This window comes from Pollicipes pollicipes, unplaced genomic scaffold (genome assembly GCF_011947565.3).
Source record: "Pollicipes pollicipes isolate AB1234 unplaced genomic scaffold, Ppol_2.1 Scaffold_6138;HRSCAF=7277_pilon_pilon_pilon, whole genome shotgun sequence".
In the NCBI taxonomy this organism is placed as follows: Eukaryota; Metazoa; Arthropoda; class Thecostraca; order Pollicipedomorpha; family Pollicipedidae; genus Pollicipes; species Pollicipes pollicipes.
This window is the reverse complement of record NW_023596818.1, coordinates 24,728,030-24,749,322: the sequence shown is the minus strand read 5'-3', so window position 1 is coordinate 24,749,322 and position 21,293 is coordinate 24,728,030. Positions and strand designations below refer to the sequence as shown.

Here is a 21,293-nt window from a genome sequence, read left to right as displayed (position 1 = left end):
GCAAGTGTGACAAGTTTAAATACATCACGCCTCTCTGAAAGGAATGCTATTCGAGGCAGGGTTCTTCTCCACAACCGCACGCTTTCGCCATAGAAATAGTCGGACAGCCGCTAATATGGCGCTGAATGGCCCGGGAGAACGGCACCGGCCAGCACAGGCGCCCATTCGTACGTCGGCTGACGAGTGCGCATAAAAGTTGTCGGTGCTGGCTCGCCATGCACCGTTGCAGTCTCCCGCTAATTTGCTGGTCAGCATCGGAGTCGCCGGCCGGGGCCGGCCGCCCAGACGCCGCGGCTCCGGCCCCCGACCCTGCGATCGACACGCGATACGGCCGGGGGGCCACCGCTGCAGCAGCGCCGCAAGGACACGCCGCCGACTCCGCGCCGATAGTGGAGGGGCGCAGCTCCATTCAGGCCGGCCGGCAGAGGTGGCCGGGGTCAGCCAAGGTCGCGACGCCGCTGGCCCGCCGACGCGACCGGCCCCCAGCAGCCGCGCCTTCCGCCGCCCAGTCATGGTCGCGCGGTAGCGCCGGCGCCGTCAAAGCGGCCCTCATCAAACGGTCGTAATTAACTCATTTGGATTGCATTCCGGAGTGGCCGGGCGGCAGCGCTGCCGCGGCGGGTCACGCGGCGTCGACCGGCCGCGTCGCCGGCGCCGCTCTGCAGACCGCGCGCCGCCCAAACAGCCCCGTAAAGCCGCAAATAACTGAGCTAACGAAGGCCGCAGTGATTCCTTCGGTGGTGACGGCCGACGGCGACAATGGGCCGTTAGTTGCAACAGCGCGGGAGCTCACGCAGAGGCGCGTGAGCTCCAGGGGACAACGCTCGGCGAGTGGGCAATGACGGCCAGAAGCCTTGTTCAGACAACCGCTGGCACAGTCGGAAAATCTTCTGTCGACATTGTTTTTGTGTGGAGTCATCTCATTTTGTTTTGGGAAACATCATAAACAAATTGTCCAGTCCTTCTGACCTGCATTATTCCGACTGTGACCCCAGGCAGGACGAAATACATGGCTTTAGCTGGTCAATGGCAGCGGCGGCGACACCAGGGGTTCACGAGTGATGGCAGCGGCGGCGGCCTGGGGTCCACGAGTGACGGCAGCGGCGGCGGCCTGGGCCGCAGGACTGCCCGATCCCTGCCGATGCCCTCCGGAGACGTGTCTCGGACCAGGACGTGACCGAGCCCCGCGGTCCAACAGATCGACCAGATCCGTCCGAAGCCCCAGCTCAATTGCCACCAGATCCGTTCGAAACCCCAGCATCATCGCCGCCAGATCCGTTCGAAACCCCAACATCATCGCCGCCAGACACCGTCACAAATTGTCCGACAGGCAATTATCGGCTCAAATATAACCTCCCAGCCGAATTTTTTTGAGCCGTAACTAATGAAGGGCCGTCCGCGAGTGACAGGGGAGCGCGGCAGCCCGGCGCGGGCCCCGTGCGACACTGAGCCTCAGCCCCGACGCGGGCCCCGTGCGACACTGGGCCTCAGCCCCGGCGCGGGCCCCGTGCGACACTGGGCCTCTGCCCCGGCGCGGGCACCGTGCGACACTGGGCCTCAGCCCCGGCGCGGGCCCCGTGCGACACTGGGCCTCAGCCCCGGCGCGGGCACCGTGCGACACTGGGACTCAGCCCCGGCGCTACCGCGCTCTCGGAGCGCCCCTCAGAATGGGTCGACCCATAGCCGACGGCCGGCGGCGTGCGAGCCCTTGCTCTGACGGAGCAAAAAGCAAACAAGCGGCTGAATCGGGAGGCGCGAGGCGATTATGATTCTGGATCACATAATCCCCGACTGAATAATGGAACACGTCTCGGCCGGATAAGGCGGACCGCATCGGAAATCTACAAGTCACATCTCTCTGTCGGAACATAAAAACGGCCGCGCGCGCCCGCGTCCCACCACGTACCGCCACTCTAATCTAGATTTTTATCATTTCCCATTAATTTCTGCCTGGAAACGAACGTTATGACAGAGATCGATTGAGCAATGGCAATGGGCCGTGTGATTTTTCATAGGATGGCGCGTCTCCGGCGAGCAGCCTCCGCGTCGTGCCCCACTCGGCGGCCGCCACCTCGCCCGCGCCACCCCACACCCAATTGGCCAGCTCGGGCGGCGCCGCCGGGCGTCAGCCAGCTACTTGCAGCGGCCGGCTTCCTAGTAGGCCCATTACGAGCGGGTCGGCGCCGCGCGCCTTTGTACGCCAAACGCGGGGAGTGGCTCGATGGCGGCGGGACACGCCAGCCGGCCGCGCCGCTACCGGCCGGCCCGTCCGCTCTGCAGCGGCGGCTGACACCTGTTGGCCGCCGCCGCCCGGCCGTCGGCAGATAACATCGGCCGGCCGCGCCCGGCCGACCCGGAAGAGGCGGCCGCCATTAGCAGGCGGTCGCGCGCGCCGGAACCGCGCGGGATGTCTCATTAGGCGGGCGCAGGCCGCGTCGCGTCGCGCCAGGGCCAATTACGGTCCGGACCGGCCGAGCTTCGCCTGACCCCGCGTCGGATCGCTCACGCACCTCTTGTCTTGACCATTTGCCTGCCTGGCCTCCCCCGGCCACTCCGGCCCGGGCAGCGCCCCTGCCATGCCGAGTCTGCCGACGCCGCCGGCCTGTCCGCTCAGACAGTTCGACTGCGCACGCTGCACACAGCGTCCCGAAAGAAGGCGCAGCAGAGACAAGCGCGCGCCACTCGGCTGCACCACCGATGGATGTTCCACATGAGCTGAGACTGGGCGTCGGCTCAGGCCTCTCGAGAGGTCGACGCGAGCGAGACCTCTCGGAGTCGGCGGGAGGGCACCGTCGTGTCCCCGACTGCAGCAGACTGCCAAACGGATTAGAGTAACGCATCGCAAACTGCAGACGTTCTCGCCGACTGCCGTGGCGTCCCGCAGACTGGGGACGTGCCTGGCGAGCCGCGGAGGTGCCCAGCCGACTCGGCCAGTTGCCCGGCGCGGCGCCGCCGCCCGCGCCACCCGCCGTCGTTCTGCACACGGCTGCTGACCCGAATCCGATGTTTATCGGCCCATTTAGGCCATTTAACGCGGCTGGAGCGGGGCGCTAATGGAGAGCCGAGCAGCAGCGGCCGAGATGCGCACCGCTGATTGCCGGTCAGCTGGCCGGGCCGAGGGCCGGCCGGGGCCCGACAAACAGTCGGTCCGACGCAAACAGCCAGACCAGGCGGACCGGGCACCGGCGGACCGGGCACCGGCGAACCGGGCACCGGCGACCGCTCCAACAGAGCGGTGCTCCACCGGCTCATGAACCCACCAATCGAGCCAGCGGCGCGGCGCTGGGCGCTTCCACGCAATGCAAGCAATTCATGAATGAAAGCGTCGCTGAAGCCGGGTCGGCGCTGCCGAGGGGCGGGGCTACCAGCAATCTTGGCACGTGTAATGACGCCTACGGCATTGCATGGAAAGACTGGACCAACCAGAGCCTCGGCGCTCCCAGTCCGAGCGGATGATGCCGAGCCTAGCAGCCCGCGGGGGATGTCCGGCTGATGGCTGGCCAGTGGCCGCCGACAACCAGGTGAGAGTCCCGTGCGGACCCGCGCTCCACCGGTGCGAGGTCGGTGAGAGGTCCGGCGAGAGCTCCGCACCCTCCCCTAACCAGAGGCCGGCTACCCAGAAACGGTCGGCGGAGCTGCACTCTCGCTGCGCGCACTGCCACAGAGCTATCAGACCATCGCAAAAACGGCCATGCCGATAAAATGCTCGCAACGCCAAGTGGCAACCATAAATAACGCCCCATTTTAATTGAATCTAGTTATTGCCGTGATCGCAACAATGTTCTGGAGCACAGTAAGGTTATTTACATACCTATGTGGGCAGATGAACCCACCAATTTAACCAGAGCAGCTGGACATAAATCATCCATAGCGATTACAGATAGCGTGCGTTTGAACGTTTATGTGAAAAATGCACTCTCACCGACGATAACGCATGGGTTTCGGCGGTTCGCGACGGTGCGCACACACCCCTCTGAGATGAGTCTGCCATATAGAGAGACGGCTATGGTCAGTGACCGGGCCTCCCGCCACCACACCGAGCGGCTCCGGCCGGCTGACGCGCACCGGCACCGCGCCAGGAGCCGCTCTCCCGGCGCCAGCCCAGCCGGCTGTTTTATCGTAGCCGGGTAAATTTTGACAGGCAATTGTGATGTAATAAAGGTAGCCAGTACGTGACCAGCAGGCCGAGTGAGCGGCGGGGTCGGCGACCGGCCGCTGCGGGCGCGTCACCCGAGTCAACAGGGCGCCGCCGGCGGCCCTGGCCCCGCCAGAGTGCCCCGTCACCCCGGCCCGCCCCGCCGCGCCGCAGACGCGGGTCAGGGCGACACGGCCGCCGCCGCCGCCACCCCCGAGCCGCTCTGTCACCGGCGTCCGCACCGACAGACTCTTACGTCCGGGACGGAGGGCGGGCTCGAGCCCCGGACAGCCGGCATCGTGGGACGCAGAAGGCTCCGGGCCCAAGCCCGCGTCTCACGCAGGGACGCGGGGAGCTCCAGGTCCGAGTCGAAGACAGCGGACGCAGAGGGGACCGGGTCCGAGCCCGGGTCCCACTCCAGGACGCAGAGGGCCGGGTACGAGCCCGCGTCCCACTCCAGGACGCAGAGAGCGCCGGATCCGAGCCCGGGTCTCACTCCAGGACGCAGAGAGCGCCAGGTCCGAGTCGGGGACAGCCGGGGACAGGGGACAGTCGGGGATCCGCAGCCGGGGACAGTCGGGGATCCGCAGCCGGGGACAGGACAGGGACAGGGGACAGGGACCACGTCCCTCTCCGGGACGCAGAGTCCGGAGTCCGAGTCCAGGACAGTCGCGCCGAGAGCAGCCACGTCGCCCATCCATCAGCTGGCTGCCAGGGCGCTAATTAAGATTTCCGAGCGCCGCCGGCCGGCAGCGCGGCTCATTCATGCGGCGCGCCCGATCGCGGGCCGATACGGCGCCAGAGACGGCGCGTCCTTTGTGCGCGGGCCGGCACTCTCCGGGCGCGCACCGCCGCCGCCGCGCCACGACAGCCACGCACGCCCAGCATTGCCGGAATGCTAGCCGCGCATGGCCGGCGCTCGGTGGGGTGGTTCGGGGGCCGCGCGCGCACCCATCCCGGACACGGAACGGAGAGCGCTGAGCGGGCGCCGCCGTCATGTCGTCAGCGAGTGGCCATCTCCGGGCCAAACACGGCGCTGCTCCGACCCCAGACTACTGATGTATCAGCGAGGGCGAGTGTGCGTTCGGCAAGTAGAAAGCCACGGACCTTTGGTACACAACTTGTGCAGGAACGAGCCTAAATCGGTCTTTATGGGTAAGCGAACTTTGCCCGTGGACAAGCTCGAGTAACCGGTTATCGCCATCCACCTGAACAAGTCAGCACTCCCTGGTGGGACTGCCAATTAAGTCGGCACGGGTGGCGCTGCCCGCCAACATATCCGTCAGGTGCATAGCAACGAAGTCCTTCCCGGGGGCCATGAGTGCGGCAGCTGTATATCAAATTTAGCACAAACTCTGCCAAAACACGAGTGGCTGTGCAGAAGCGACACGAGCCTCCATTCCGACCACGTACATCAGAACCGCATGGCTGTCGGGATACAAACCGAGCCTAGGAAGAGTGATTCGAAAGTGCCCAGGTGGTTCCAGTGTGCCCGGGTGGTTCCAATGCGCCCGGGTTGTTCCCGAGTGCCCGGGTGATTTCAGAATGCGCGGGTGGTTGTAGCGCACCCGGGTGGTTTCAGCGCGCCCCGGGCTAAGTGCCAGGTGGTTCCAGCGTGCCCGGGCGGTTCCAGCGTGCCCGGGCGGTTCCAGCGTGCCCAGGTGGTTCCCGTGTGCCCGATTAGTTCCAGACGCACTCACAAGCGGGACTCCCCGAGGCATGTTTCTGTCCTCCCAGACATCTACGGTCGAGGCATGTTTCTGTCCTCTCAGACATCTACGGTCGAGACATGTTTCTGTCCTCTCAGACATCTACGGTCGAGGCATGTTTCTGTCCTCTCAGACATCTACGGTCGAGGCATGTTTCTGTCCTCTCAGACATCTACGGTCTCCACGCAGACATAATTCAAGAGAGCTATCGCCAGGCCAGTCACAGCAGAAGAAACAAGATCGCTTTAACTCACACACTCGGACCACTATCGCATCACACTACAGCTCAATTTATCACATCCGCTCGCCAGAGCCGGCCCTCACACCAGACGCCTGCCGGTCCGGCCGTTAGACTCGTCTCTAATCTCGGTGACGTCACATAACGTCTCCCGGAGACATGTCCGCGGAGAGCGACAAAAACAAGGCAATTTGGATGACAAGCAGCGCCGGTTATTGTTTACAAGGCCCCATTCTCATGCGCGCTTATCTGGCGCCGAATCGTCGCAGGCGGCGGCAGACTCCGGCTCGCCCGGCCGACTGACGGCAGCCGGTCACGCAGACGACAGGGGACCGCAGAGGCCCGCACGGAAACGGAGCGACGGGCACGGGCAGATGCGACGGCGCGATGCGATGAGAGGTGACCGCAGGAAGCGAGGGGAGAGCTCATATGCATGGTGGCCGGTAGAGTTTCGATGAGCGCCAGTTAACGAGATCATGCTGTGACCAGAACTCAAACACTGAACGTGAATAGAGAAGGATAAAAACGGATTTCTAATCCGGTGATGTAAAGGAAGGAAAAAATTACAGATTGAGGATGGATACACCGGTCAAATCTCGAAGGTGAGACGTCCACCACACAAACCGAACGGCCTGGGAGCAGCGGCCGGAGCAGGAAGAGCAGAGACAGAGACAGAGACAGACAGAAACAGAGACAGAGACAGAGACAGAGACAGAGACAGGAGACGGAGACAGAGACGGAGACAGAGACGGAGACGGAGAGGAAGACGGAGACGGAGATGGAGAGAGGGAGAGAGAGAGAGCGAGAGGTGGAGAGAGAGAGAGAGGGGGGAGGGGGAGAGAAAGACAGGGAGAGGGAGAGAGAGAGGGAGAGGAGAGGGAGAAGGAGAGGAAGGGAGAGGAAGAGAGAGAAAGGGAGAGGAAGGGAGAGGAAGAGAGAGAGGGAGAGAGAGAGAGAGGGAGAGACAGCGGGAGCGGGACGGACGCGTAACGACCGGGAGGCCTATTCAGATTTAAGGCTCCATTCAGCGACGCCTGAAAGGCAGCAGTGCCGGAACACGGCCGGCGCGACGACGGCCGCCCTCAATGGGCCTGTTTGCTGGTCCGGCTTACCGGCAGCGGCGGCTGATCCGCGACCGGCCGGCGGCGGCACGCCGGCGCCGCCGCTGACAATGAGGTAACGCCTCCGACACCGGCCGACAGCACGGCCACACAGCCCGCCGCCAGCGCCGCTACAGCCCGGCCACAATACGGCTACAGCCCGGCGACAATGCGGCTACAGCCCGGCGACAATGAAGCTACAGCCCGGCGACAGTGCGGCTAAAGCCGGCGACAGTGCGGATACAGCCCGGCCACAATGCGGCTACAGCCCGGAGACAATGCGGATATAACCCGGCGACAAGGCGGCTACAGCCCGGCGACAAGGCGGCTACAGCCGGCGGCTGTACGGATATAACCCGGCGACAACGCGGATACAGCCCGGCGACAATACGGCTACAGCCACGGGACAATGCGGCTGTAGTCCGGCGACAATACCGATACAGCTCAGCGACAATGTAGATACAGCCCGGCGATAATACGGATGCAGCGACAGTACAAATACAGCTCGGTAATGCAGATGGACGCCACGGGTACACGCTAACAGCACGGACAACAGACATGCCTCAGAAGATAGCATGGACGGCAGACACACCTCAGAAGACAGCGCAGACAGCAGACACACCTCAGAAGACAGCACGGACAGCAGACACACCTCAGAAGCGCAGTGTGCAGCCACACTTAAACAAACCAATATCTTATTGCTCTCCGGCACATGCTGGACACCACGAGCCGTCAGCAGCGGGCAAACACGCGGCCTGAGACACGGTTCAGCAGCATGGCCACGGCCATGGGTCTCGAGAGCAGCGGTCACACAGCGACACCCGGTACCGACCGGGCGACGCAGCAGCGCAGCGGCTGAGACACGGTTCAGCAGCATGGCCACGGCCGGACCCCAGGTCCCGAGAGCAACGGTCACGCAGCGACACCCGGTACCGACCGGGCGACGGAGCAGCGCAGCGGCTGAGCGGGCAGCGCCGGTGCCGGCCAGCGGCACGACGCGGGGCTAGCCCCACCGCCGGGCGCACCTGCAGAGGACGCCCGAGACACGACACGCACCAACACCAACACCAACACCAACACGCACACGCGCACATCACGCACCCATGCAACACGCGCACGAGCTGACCGAGACCAGCGGCGAGCGCCGACCGGCGGCCGGGGCGCCGCCTCGGACGGCTTACCTCCGGAGCACGCCGCCCAGCAGCGAGGCGTTGAGACACTCGGGCGCCGCCAGCCGCCGCTGCACCTCGCCCACGGTCACCTTGTACTTGGATGTGGAGCTGAGCAGCGACAGGCGGCCAGGCACGCTACAGAACACCTCTGTGGGGGCCATCTCGCGCTTGAGACCTGTCGGCGCAGCCGGACGGCCGTCAGCGGCCGCACGCCGGCCGGCCGCCGGTGTCCCCTGCCGACCTGGGCGGGCGGACGGAAGAGGGGGAGGGGCAGACGCGGGTCAGGAGCGGGCCAGGTCGGGTCAGCGTCGATCGGTCGGTCGCGCTGAGGCCGGGGTCACACCTACCTGCGCAGAATGCCGCCCATGAGCGAGGCGTTGAGGCACTCGGGCGGCGAGAGGCGACGCCGCACCTCTGCCACATTCACTTTGTACTTGGAATTGGAGCTCAGCAGCGAGAGTCGGCCGGGCACGCCGCAGAACGCGTCAGAGGGGTGCGCGCCCCCGTGCAGGAGGAACTCATCCGAGTCCGACTTTGGGCCTGCAAACGCCCTGGCCGTTAGTGCCGGCCCGGCGCGGCCGACGGCTCTGCGCGGGGTCTCGGGCGCCGGCCGCGGCCGCCACCGCACTCGGGAGAAGAGACACCGCGGCACGCGGCGCGCGGCCCGCACGCCAACAAAACCAACCGAACGACTGCAGGGAAGCGAGCGGCGGCGGGCGAGCCAAATCTGGCTCGGCGGCCGAGGTGAACAGAAGCCGTGCAGCAGACACAGGTGGGCAGACCGTCACGGTTTTCAGACGCGACGACCCAGCGACGGCGCCGGCCAATTCGGCCCGCGTCGCCGGCGAGATCCGGCATCAAGCCGGCGGCTCGCCGCGCCCCGGGAGCATCACAGCCAAGAGTGTTACTGCGTCTCAGCCCGAGCGGCCAGTGCCCGCGAGTCGTGGTCGCGCCGGGACACGTCTGGTCAGTGGGCGGATCCACGTCGTGTCGGGCCTGACGGGGTGGGGTCAGGCCGGGTCGGGGCGCAGCCACCCGGCCCCGGTCGCCGGCGAGCCTGTGCTCAGCGTGACGCCGGGCCGGTGTCGCGCGCTGCGACGGCACAGCCGCCGCCGTGCATGGCCCTGGCGCGGCCATAAATCGGCATTAGGCCGCCGGTGCAAACCTCGCGCCCTTCGTCCCGCTGTCCAGCGACGCCCACACTGCCAGCCGTCATAACAGAGCGTGATGTCAACGACTCGCCGGAGCTGTCCGGGGTGCCAGCAAGGAGGGTCCCGTCGGCGCTGTGACTCCCGGTGCCGATGGCGGCGGTATGTGTGACGGCCGCAGGTGGGCGGGCGCGGCCTGGCTGCTCAGCCCGGTGCAGCAGGCGGCCGCGGCGGGCGACGTCCCCTCCCCCTCCCCCTTTCCCTCCCCGGAACTGTCGCCATGACCAGCACTCCTCAGCCGTGGCGATCTGCAAGGCTGGGGGGGGGGGGGGGGGGAGGGGAGGGTGTTCCCGTGTTCTACGCGCGAACACGGAACCGTGAAGCAGGCCGTGTTGCATGAGATGCGAACAGCGATCGTGACCCAGCCCAGGTCACAGGAGTGAATCAAACAGAGACGACGAACCAAAATCGCCGGCGCAGACGTCGCCTCGCGCCACCGCCGCTGCAGACGCGGAGCGAGCCTCCGTGCCGGTTCGGCCGCGGCCGCTCCGGCACACAAAGGCGTCCGGCCGGACGGCGCGCGCTTTAATTGCGGGTGGCCGTGATGGACGAGTGGCGCGCGGGCGGCAACAGGTGAGCCGCCGCCGCCGCGCGATTTCGCGGGTGTCGGCGGACCGCGGCGCCAATCAGCCGCTCGCGCCGCCGCCGCGTGTTTTTCCCGTGCGTGAAAGCCGGCGCCGCCGCGCCTCTCGGGAGGAAATGAAGTGCGAGATGATATCTGATGGCGAGCGCGTCGCGCCCGGAGCCGGCGCGATGGCATCGCGACGTTTATTGAGACGAGCCGCGCCGCCGGCGCCGGCGGCGGCGGCAGCGCCACCTATGCGCCACACCACCGACGATAGAGCTGATTTAGACGGCCGGCCCGCAACAAGTGGGCGATATCGCCCGCCGCCGCCCGAATGGGAATTGCTCCCCTTGGCCGGCGCAGACGGAGCCGGCGGAATCGCGAGCGACGCGCCGCCACTCTGAATCGGCCCAATTTGCGTGCTAAAAAGCCGGGTAATGGGCCCCCAGGCGTCCGACGAGGGCGCCGACACAGACCACATCTGTCACCGCTCGCGTCCCCCGAGGCGGTTGGAAGGGCATGATCACAGTTTCCACAGGAAATAAGCGGGACGATTTTTGAGGGCTCTCAAAGCCAGCGCCCTGCGGCGCATGTACAATGGGCTCGGCTGTAACCGGGTTTATTAAAAACACCCCTGCCCAAGCCAGTTCAAATGCCATGCAAATGGATGACGACAGGCGATCAGGGCTGGGCTAATGTTCGCCGCTCAGCCCGCCAGCCCTTGTGCTTTAAACCCACGACCGCACAGCACGGCCAGACAGCTCGGCTTCACAGCGGGGATAGCCAGCTGGCGCCAGATGGGACCGGTGCCAGGTCCGGCTGGTCCGGACCACGCGTGCGAGGCTCGCGTGACCCCTGGCCGTCGGACGGACCGCGGACCACGAAAACGGACCGCGGACGCGGACCGCACGCGGACCGATGCCGACGGCGCGCACCTCCAACGGTGACGACAAGTGCGGGGTGGGTGTGAGGATACCGGTATGTGGTGGGTGGGCGAGGGAAGGGCCGGGCGGGGCTAAGAGCGTCGGGGCGTCTGGTAAGCCGCCCACGGGCAGGGGAACGTTCGGCGCTCAGGAGGGGAGTAGTGATCGTTCGAATCGATCGCCAGCAGAAACAGGAGGCAAATAAAAGGACCCCAGTGGCAGTCACCCAGCAGGCCAGAGTCAAAACAACATAGCATGCACACAGTGTGTGTGCGTGTCAATACATACTCACACACACACACGCGCGCACGCGCGCACACACAAACCATAACAAAACAACGAAACGAGAACAGAAAAAATATAAAAAACTGAATCAGTAGATGAAGTAAATTCCGTGGCAAGTGTTGAATAAATTTCGCTGCAAAATAGTTCCGCCAAAGTTTATTCGATGGCAGTAAGTATACAGTCGACACGTACGTCCGTAACTTTGGGTTTGTTCTCCCAGTGCATGTCCCTATAAAACATCGGGCGAGAACGGTACCCGAAGTGCACCCCATGGTCGTCGCTCAGAGGCCTCCTGCCTCCCTCTGAGAGGGAGAGAGAGAGAGAGAGAGCAGGGATGGAACTGCCCGCTGCTCTCACAGGAGAGCAGCGCTGGAACGACCTCTGCACCCCGGCGCTCCGCCACCGACCCCTGACCAGCCGGGTCGGTCCCCGGCCGGCCTGCAAGCCCGGAGACTTACCGGGCTCGCGCTTTATTATCGTTACTTCACCTGGGAATGAATCGCTGTCGATGCCGATTCCCTGCAACAGAGGACAGGTCACGTTAGGTGACTGCTAAGGCTCGTGTTAGCGCACGCATCACTGGCAGCCTCCACGAACATCACATCCCTACTGAATACACAAGGTCACATCCCAGCCAGCTTGGGACAGCCCCGATCGCTCAACACCACCCAGCAGCTGGCTCTGACTGCTCAATACAACCCAGCAGCTGGATCTGACCAATCGACAAAACCCAGCAGCTGGCTCCAACCCATCCACAAAACCCAGCAGCTGGCTCTGACACCCCAATACAACCCAGCAGCTGGATCTGACCCCTCAACACGACCTAGTGGCTCACTCTGATCCATCACCACCAACCAGTGCCAGAGTTCTGTGCAAGCTCACAATTCACTCACTAACATTAACATTAGCACAGGAAGGGCATCATCTGTTCAAACTGAACAGATGAGATCATAAGTATGTCCTGAAAAGAGATATTAACTCTGTGTTGAAACTGTTGTATTCAAGGCAACCAAATGATATAAATTATGTGGATGACTACACAGACTTAGCCATCCATTTTCATTAGTCAAAAAGTTGAGTATCCCATTTCAACATGGATAGGACAGCATAATGTAGGTCAAGATGACCAATGGTAACAGCAGCACTCCTGACAATTTGAGTGTCTGTAAGTGTACAGTTCAGTAATTCAGAGGCAGGCTTCCACATGGTAATCACAACTGACATTCCCTGCCCCGATTAAACCAACATTAGGCTTAGCTCCACAGCAAAACCATATAAATAGAGGGACTATATTGCCTCACTGTAAGTGATATGCTTCTACACACCATGCCCCACATCTGAAGGAAACCCTTCACCCAAAATCAGAAGGAAAAAAATACTGAGTGAGGCCGAACTGAGATGGAAATACCTAATGCCGAAGCCAGATCCCATCCACAGGGGTAATCAATTAGTTACTAAATTTCAATGGCATTATCACACAAAGCACAGCAGGTTTGCCTTGAGGCTGCTGACTTGGACTGAACTGTTTGGTAAAAAGGAGTAGAGCCATGATGTATATTTCTGTCATTGGCCCATATGCTTGACAAATTAAACACATATTTTGACACCTTGTAAGTAGTTCATCTTCCTAACCATTCATTCATTTGCTGTCCCTAATGAAACTGAGTCTTGCTTCGATAGTCTATCAACACCAAACCTTGCTTGCAAACCCATTCCTAAGCATTTTATAACTACACAAAATATCAAAATAAAAATGACTATATCTGCCTATACATCTAGATTTCACAGGCCAGCAAGGGATAACAAAATAAGTACTACATTATAACACTTAAGAACAGTGAAAACCTGCTTGTAAACATGCAATGAATGTTTAAGCTTCCTCCCTTTGCAGTTTGTCAAATAAAATTGTTCATGATCATGTTCAAAACTATCCAACACACCATTCTAAAACTACACTCTGTTCATGAATCGATCCATCCTGAAAGACAAGTTGTGTTTATATCTGATTGTTTGGATGGAACGTGATGCTGCCTTAGAAACATTTCAGTCGAATAATGCAAACACACATGCTGCAGGAAACTGCAGGTGTTTACTTAAACGTATCACTCTTAACACGTTGCCACATCACATAATTCAAATGGCAAATGGATGATGAATCCGAAGCCATTTTCAACCACCACGTCATGAACCTACCAGGACATAGCCCATTTCATCATCTGAATCCATGTAAATCACACCCCAACCCCCTCCAAAAGCAAACCATCACAACGTGACCTTGAAATGCCCATGCCAACGAATTGTGTAGGGCCAGTTCATCACATGTGCGCCATAAATGTACTGCCCACAACACTGTTTATTTGACGAAAGTCTGCCAGATATCTATTTTTCACTGAAAAGTCAGCAACGAGAACGGAATCTTGTACAAATGTAAATGACACCAACACGATCGCTAGACACGAACATGTCCAGAACCATGCCTAAAATATTTTTCAGACTTCGGCTTGCTTGACATCATTTTCATTTTGCTCAGTCATTTCGATGATGACCAGGGCTTTAGGGCGCACGACATTATACCATGCTGCAGCCAGCCCCTTCTTTAAAATAATATCGAAAACAGTATCAAAACTGATATTTCAAAAGGCCCCAGCCCAAATAGATAAATCAAATACGCAAAAGTGGGACATGATGACAAGTGTGCCCGAAGTGTTGAGTCCTCCAACTCACTGACAATTTGGTTGTGTGGTTGACTGCGTCGTTTGACCCAAAAAAACAGAAATCCCTGTGCCCCCCCCCCCTCAGCTGCTGGCGCTTTCGTTGCCTCTGCAAAAACCCTAGTTTCTGGGAGATATACCTATCGGTGTCCATCATACGCAAACATGCCTGCCTTACTACGACTATTCTCACGGAGCCAGCAGGCATCCGACAAACAGGGCCGAAGACGAGCCATTTTATCTGCGCAGGAAATCGCCCGTCCGAAGAAATAAATCAAACAACTAATGATGTACGGGCGACTGTTATCAGCCCAGTAGGGTACGGGTGCTCGCTCGTCGCCATATTGGGGCATCGCCCATACATCTTCGGTACGATCCGAGAGCCGATTGGGCGGCTGTCGGGCGGCCGCTCTCACGGTGGCGCGGCGCGGCCGACGCGCCGCAATTCACGACGACGCGAGCGCGCCCAGATCCATCACGCATAGCGCCTGGGTTGGACGATTTCGGCGCAGTCTGCCCACGTCTCGGGCGATGGCCGGTGCTGTCCAAACGCGTCTGCTCGGCGAGCCCGGGCGATTGATTGCGGCGGACCGCGGTGGCTCCGCTCCCGCCGAGCTGTTGTGTCCGCCGTGTCCGCCGTGTCCGCTGTGCCCGCCGCTGACGGATCGGCGCCGGCCGCGTCACCGCCGGCCACCATTGATTTTCCGGTCACAAACGTGGCACTCGTGACAGATCGGCTGGCCGATCTTCCATGAATATAGAGCCGACGAGTGACGCGAGCTGGGATGCGGCCGGCTAGCGGAAGGCGACAACAGTCCGTGAGAGTCGGCCAGTGTGGACCCGGACAGGCGGCGGCCGGCCGGGTCATAGTGCCTCTGGAGTCCCATTGGCAGTCATGGACTCAACGCCACTTCGGTGATTGCACTGAAACGTTTATGTTTGATTCTCCAGTTATGGGCAATTCCACTTCAGAATCAATGGTGTGAAGGTCTAAAATGAAAAACAGCACAAAGCACATTCTGGAGGGAAGGCCAGAAGTATTGCTGGGCTTTCAAACGTGCCTGTTTGACCTTTGCCGACGGTCTGGCTATTTTTCTTCATCCCTGTTCATAGATCCAAGCAGCAGCAATAACAAATTAAGTCCGGACTAATTTCACGTAAGTCCGGTTTCATTTCACGGCTACATCGGTGCCAACGCGAGCTCGTAGTGTGAAGGACGGGTGGCTGTGTCGCGCCGGTGAGTGCATCATCTGTCGCCGCAACAGGTAAATTCGACAGGCTGCAATGTTCCGTTACATTCCCGGCCGAGAGAGGCGAGGCCTCATGTCGGAGCGCGCCGGCACCGGCCCTTGTAACACGAGTATTCATGGGCCTATAACTGCTGGCCGGCTCGAATTTGTCAGGTGATAAACCCTGCCGCCAATCAGCTGCAGTGGCAGCAGCAGCCGGTCCAGCCCAGGACAGCGGACCGGCAGCGGCAGCAGAAGCAACAGCCGGTCCAACCCCGGACAGCCGGCTGACAGCGGCAGCAGCGGCCGGTTCAGCCCCGGACAGCCGGCTGACAGCGGCAGCAGCGGCCGGCCCAGCCCCGGACAGCCGGCCGACAGCGGCAGCAGCGGCCGGTCCAGCCCCGGACAGCCGGCCGGACAGAGGCAGCAGCGGCCGGTCCAGCCCCGGACAGCCGGCCGACAGTGGCAGCAGCGGCCGGCCCAGCCCAGGACAGCCGGCCGACAGCGGCAGCAGCGGCCGGTCCAGCCCAGGACAGCCGGCCGACAGTGGCAGCAGCGGCCGGCCCAGCCCCGGACAGCCGGCCGACGGTGGCAGCAAGTGGCCGGTCCAGTCCCAAACAGCCCTCCGGCAGCGGCAGGAGCGTCCGGTCCAGGACGGCTGGGGGTGCCGCCGGACCCGCAGCCTCGGCAGCGCCCGTAAAGCGGCACGGTGCAGTAAAGCTGTCGTCGCCCCGTATGAAGCCGTCACAGCGGCCCGCTGCCTCGTCAGGCGAGGCGGCGACAGCGACGCAAGCGGCCGGGCAGCGTCTCCCGCTGTTCTCTGACGACCGACCTCTATCTCCGCAGGGCGCAGCGCACTCGTCATCTTTAGGCTGTTCAATTCTCAGCCTCTTCCAAGCGCCAAATGCTGGGCGTCTCACCCGGCAGTTCGGAGCTCGTGACCCCCGCGACCTTGAGTCAAGCCACGCTTGATGGGGGCGCCGAAACTGCCCCGCTTGCGCACATGTAGCGGCTCGAAACCCGCAGTCCTTCCCCATATCATAAAGATCAACAACCCTAATTTTACCTCATTACGTAATAAAAATATTTGTAGGGTTATGAAGCACAGAGTCATTAGCAATAAATTGCACGTCTGAGCATAACGAAGAACATACAACCGAGTGGCTAAGTGGGAGCGAGCACGAAACGAAACGTTCCATTTCGGCGCGGGCTCCGCCGGCGGGCTTTCATCTCTGATAGGAGACCCACTCTGCTCGCGAGGTCCTCGCCCAAGATCGGCACCGCTCCGGCCCGGCGCGCTCTCCCGGCGCGGCGCTCTGGAAGGCAGTTGGACTGGGGGTGGAGCGTTCTCCGAACAACTGGCGTGCCGGCAGCGGCGGCCGCCCGTTTCGCCCACAGTATTGTATTGGAAAACGTTCGCGGCCAGTTACATTAGGCTAATTACAGACTCTCCGCGTGCCAGGCCACCGCTTATGCCAGCCGTAATCGAGGGCATTACTATCGGCTAATACGGGTGCGGCGGCGGTGTAGCAGCCGCACCGCTGCAGCCGCGGCGGCGGCCGCGCCGGGCCACCTGCAGCAGCCGGCCGCCGGCGCGACCCATGACCGGCGCCCCGGCAGACAGGCCGGCCGCGCCGGCCGCCGGCGCAGGCGTCCGGCCTCCATTGACGCCTGCCGTCGCCGGCCGCCGCAGGTGGTGCTCTATCGCCCGCTATCTACTACGTAGTACGGCCGTGGCCAGCGGCCGGCGCCGTCGCCGCCGGCGCGGACGACCGTTTGCGTCAGCTGGCCGCCGCCGGCGGGGGGCCGTGGCGGCGCGCCGCCGACCGCGCCCTGCCGGCCCGGCCCGGCCAGCGCCGCCGGAGAGCAGCGCCGGAGCTGCGCAGCACCGCGCAGCTGGCGCTGGGCCGGGCACGGCGCCAGCTACGTCTCCACGGAGCGACGACGTGGAAACGAATCCGAGCAGAGTAGCGGAGGTCAGCGACGGCAGGCCGGCGTGATTCCTCGAGCACGCGTAGTCTCAGCCGGACGACACTGAAGCGCGGGGCGGTCTGGTGCACTGTCAGCAGCCTGGTAAAGAAGCACTGATCGTGCCATGAAGCAAGGCGAGGGATGTCGCGGTGCCAAGCCACCGGCGGAGATCCGGACGGCTACAGCGAGCGCCGCGCGCTCTCGCGGCGCTCCTCATTCCCATGCCCCCCTGGGAAAGGTGATCGGCGGTGGCTGTTGTTTGGCGGCGCCGGTCTATCGGCCGACCGCCTGGTAGCCGCCAGGCCGGGCAATCACCGGCCGTGAAATCGCCTGTTATTCCGCTCCAGCGCTCCATTATCGGAGGCTGGCCAGGTTACGCACGAACTTGTCTCTGATTTTCGGCCGCCGCCGCGGCCGGCTCCGGTCCCGCGCCGCGCTCCCGCCGACATCCGGCTGTCCGCCCCGGCCGTCGGGGAAAAACGGGCGGCGGCGCGGCACGGGCCGCCGCCGCACGCGGCCAGAGGCCGGCCGTTTCTTGCCGGCGTTCTGGGCCGCTCTTGCCGCCGCCGGTCAGCATGCTCATCTGCCGGCAGCCGGCACGTGGGAATAGATCTGTCAATCATGGGCGTCGGCCGCGCCGGCCGGCGCCGCCGACGCCGAGGCGAGGCCCGGCCAGGAATGCTTTAATTAATGCCCGCTCCCGGTGATACCATCGGAACACAATCAACCGCCGCCTCGGATACACGGCTTCTGGTGGTCGGCCGTGGGCAGCGGGCGGACGGCGGCCTGACGTGCTCGCCCCGCGCCGGCGCCGATGCCCCGACCGGAGCCGCCCGCCTCGCGCTGACGGACCGCGGTTGGACCGGGGCGGGCCCACCGCCCGCCCGACCCGACGCCGGGTGCATCCGGCGCTGGCCCACAACCGCACCGCACGAGCACCCCCGTTTATTGGCCGTATCGAGTTGCAGCCACGCCGACCGCGCGTGTTTATTTACGCGCGCCCACTAACAGAAGCCCATTTTGCGCTTTGTCCTGTTTATTTTCTCGTCGGAACCTCGTCAGAGGTGTATTGACATTGCGGCCGTTTACGGCGCTGCGTTCGCAAATGTATACACATCAGATGCGAGCCGAGGCGGCGGGCCGGCCCTTCATCTGCCTCCGCCAGGCCCAATGTGTTGCAGCACATTAGCGTGGGAGCAGCGGGTGAAGATACGATCCCAGCCGGGGGCGAGGGCAAGCATCGGAGCGGTGGGCTTGCCCCATCGGCGCCTCGCAGAAGGTCAGGCTAGCCTCCGCAGCTGTAGATTGTTTATCACTGAAATTGTAGCTTTTTTATTAGTAAAGGTACAGAAATGGTCGCTGAGTTAGTGACTGGAGCCTAGCCCATCTTTATCAACTGACTAGAGCCTGTGAGCGACGGCTGTCAGGCGGCCGGCTGGATTCGTACGCTGCAGTTGGTGAACGAACGGCCGGCGCCAGGTCGTGTCCGGCCGGCGCACGTGGAGCCGGCGGTCGTGACAGGAGCCACGCTCCGCCGGCTCCCGGTATCTCACCGGCGCATCTCGGACGCTGCGTCCGGCCGTCTCAACGGCGCGACGGCGGCCGCGCGCTTTGATGTGCCGAGAGCGCCGCACAAAAATGGTGGTCACATACTCATAAACCGGAGCGGTCGGCCCGCGCGCTCGGCCCGCTCCCATAAAGCAATTATTGTGAGGGCTGGTGCGATCTTAGGAGACTGACCCGCTGTCGTCCACTACCGATCGGGAGGCGCGACCGGACAGAACCGGCTCCTCCCTGCGCCCGTATTTAGACGGGGTCGCCGGGACGAAGCCCGTGAGGTGCTGCCTTGCGTGATTCACTGCATAGTGGGTTTAACCATAAGTGGCGCCACGGTTGGCGTATTCGAGCCGACCACGAACGCTAGATGGCAAACGACGTCCGTTCGTCGCACCGACTGTGATCGGTCGCCGCGAATTTATATGCGCATCAATGACTAGCGCCGCAGCCGTCCAGCTGGCGACGGCTGGCCCCGTCCCGGGCCCGCCGGTCGGTCAGTCGAGGACGGGGCCCGCCATAGCGATGGCCGCCGCCGCCGATGGCCGGCCAGATACTCTCCCCCGCCCCTCCGTAGCCAACGCTGCTCCGCCGCGACGGCGCTCACGTTCGGGCGACAAGTGGCGATATCGGCGCGATACGGCGCGATTAGCTGAACACGCCGCGGCCCGTCGGCTAATGAGCTGCCAGTGACCCGGCCGAGTCCCGCGAAGGGACGGACGGGGAGGACGAGTCGTGCGAGGGAACGGACGGAGCAGACGAGCCCCACGAGGATACGGACGAGGAGGACGAGTCCCGTAAGGAGACGAACGGAAAGGACGAGTCTCTCGCACAGAGGACGGACCTGCGACCGATGTCACTCGGAGGGATGGTTTGTAATGGTTATGGTGCCATTACACTTGTGGACCTCTCCCTCCCTCCCCCTCCTCTCCCATGTTTTAAAATGTATCGGGCCCATACTCACTGCTTAGAAAGAACTGAACCAAAATCTGCATGTTTCCAAGTGACTTTGAAGGAAACGCTCGCCCCGGCGAGACGCCATCGCCACCAGCACTTGCTTGGCAGGTGAGAAGGAATTCACAGCACAGTGGTGAGCTCCAACGCCACAAACGAGGCCCAGAAGACGTGCGCGACCGCTCCTAGGTCAGCGCCGTCTCTGTCGGTCTTCATAAATAACAACGTGACAGCGGCGTGTAGCGCAAAACCTAGCTTCAGCTGGAAGCTGAACTTGCGCGCCGCTCGTGTAGCTGGCCGGCAGGGCCGACGGCGGCCGCCGATGAGGAGTGCGATCGCCACTCGCTACGCCCCGCCCCCGCGTTCGACCATTAATTCTGAGGCGGCTGGTCGGGCGGGACCCACCATGGCGCGGCGTGGCTGGTGTCAATCAGGGCGGACGGGCCTCTCCCTCGCCCGCCCCGGCCGCGCGCCGCCTCCATCTCACTCCGGCCGGACGGCGAAGCGAGTCAGCCTCCCGCCCCGCTCGGACACCAGCGCAGAACACCGGCTCGGTCACCCGACCCGGCAACGGCGGGCCGGCGGGAGCGGCCGATGGAGCGAGCGGAGACCGTCCGGCTACGGCGGGCCCGTTCAGCGATGTGGTGCCGGCAGCGCTGTCCGCGCTCCCGTGCCGCGAGTGCGGCGGCGGCCGGCTTGTCAGTCCCGCCTGACACACTGGCGTCAATCGCGCGCGTCGTCGCACGAAACATCGCCGACAACATGGGAATCGGCGCGCGCCACAAACGTCGCCGCCGCGCCGAGAACGGCCCTGCTGACCGCAGCCGGCCATCAAGCGCTGTCCAGATGGCAGTAAACCGGACAGGTTTCACCAATGTATCAAAACCGCGCGAGCGCTCCGTCCGAGTTTCTCCAGCGATCCGCGACGTGGTGACGTCACAGCGCGCGAGTGCTTGCGAGCGCGCGGCAGGCTCGCACGTCGACTGGCGCAAAAGCGCCGCTGACGCCGCCGCGCTGTCGGCCGCAGCAGGGGCGCGAGGAGGCCGGCCAGAGGACGACGAGAGCGAGCAGAGAAGCGGGCCGAGCCAGCGAGCGCGCGAGCGGAGCGGGCGGAGAGCTACGGCCGCGGCCGGGCCGATCTCATCAGCGGCCCGACGCGGGCGCGGCCGACCAAAGCCTTTCAAGGCAGCCCAACCGACATATTCTGATTATATCCAGGTCTGCCAGAGAGCGATCGCTTTGCCTGCCTGCACCCAGCTGCGTCGCCGTCACACTCCGGCAGATAGCCATCGTCGTTCATGGCCAATTTGAGAGTGGTCCGAGGAGTGGCACACGCCCGGTCGCCGGGCGTCCTGCTCCGGTCACGGACAACCGGACCGAAAGTGGCCCTGCTCCGTCGCGCGGCGCTCAGCTCACGGGGCTCGCATCTGCAGGCCGGGCCGCGCCCCGGCCTAATATATAGACCGTGGGCAGAGTCCCGTTGCAGGACCGTCGCTCCGGATTTTACGATAATGACATTTAATTCTTGCGCAAGCGGCG

The 21,293-nt window shown here is 63.0% G+C and overlaps 1 protein-coding gene across 6 annotated transcripts in view; it reads right to left on the bottom strand.

Annotated features, from left to right (window-relative positions):
* Positions 1–21,293, bottom strand: part of TfAP-2 (transcription factor AP-2) — a 109,393-nt gene that overhangs the window by 13,885 nt on the left and 74,215 nt on the right. For 4 of the 6 annotated variants that reach the window (XM_037229527.1, XM_037229525.1, XM_037229522.1 and 1 more), the window contains exons 4-5: positions 11,794–11,854; positions 8,364–8,529 (exon numbers count right to left, since the gene is read on the bottom strand). In XM_037229527.1, the coding sequence (XP_037085422.1) occupies positions 8,364–8,529; positions 11,794–11,854 (227 nt within the window). Of the gene's footprint in view, positions 1–8,363; positions 8,530–8,701; positions 8,895–11,793; positions 11,855–21,293 lie in introns of all 6 variants that reach the window. The other 2 variants (XM_037229523.1, XM_037229524.1) reach the window with 2 other exon arrangements.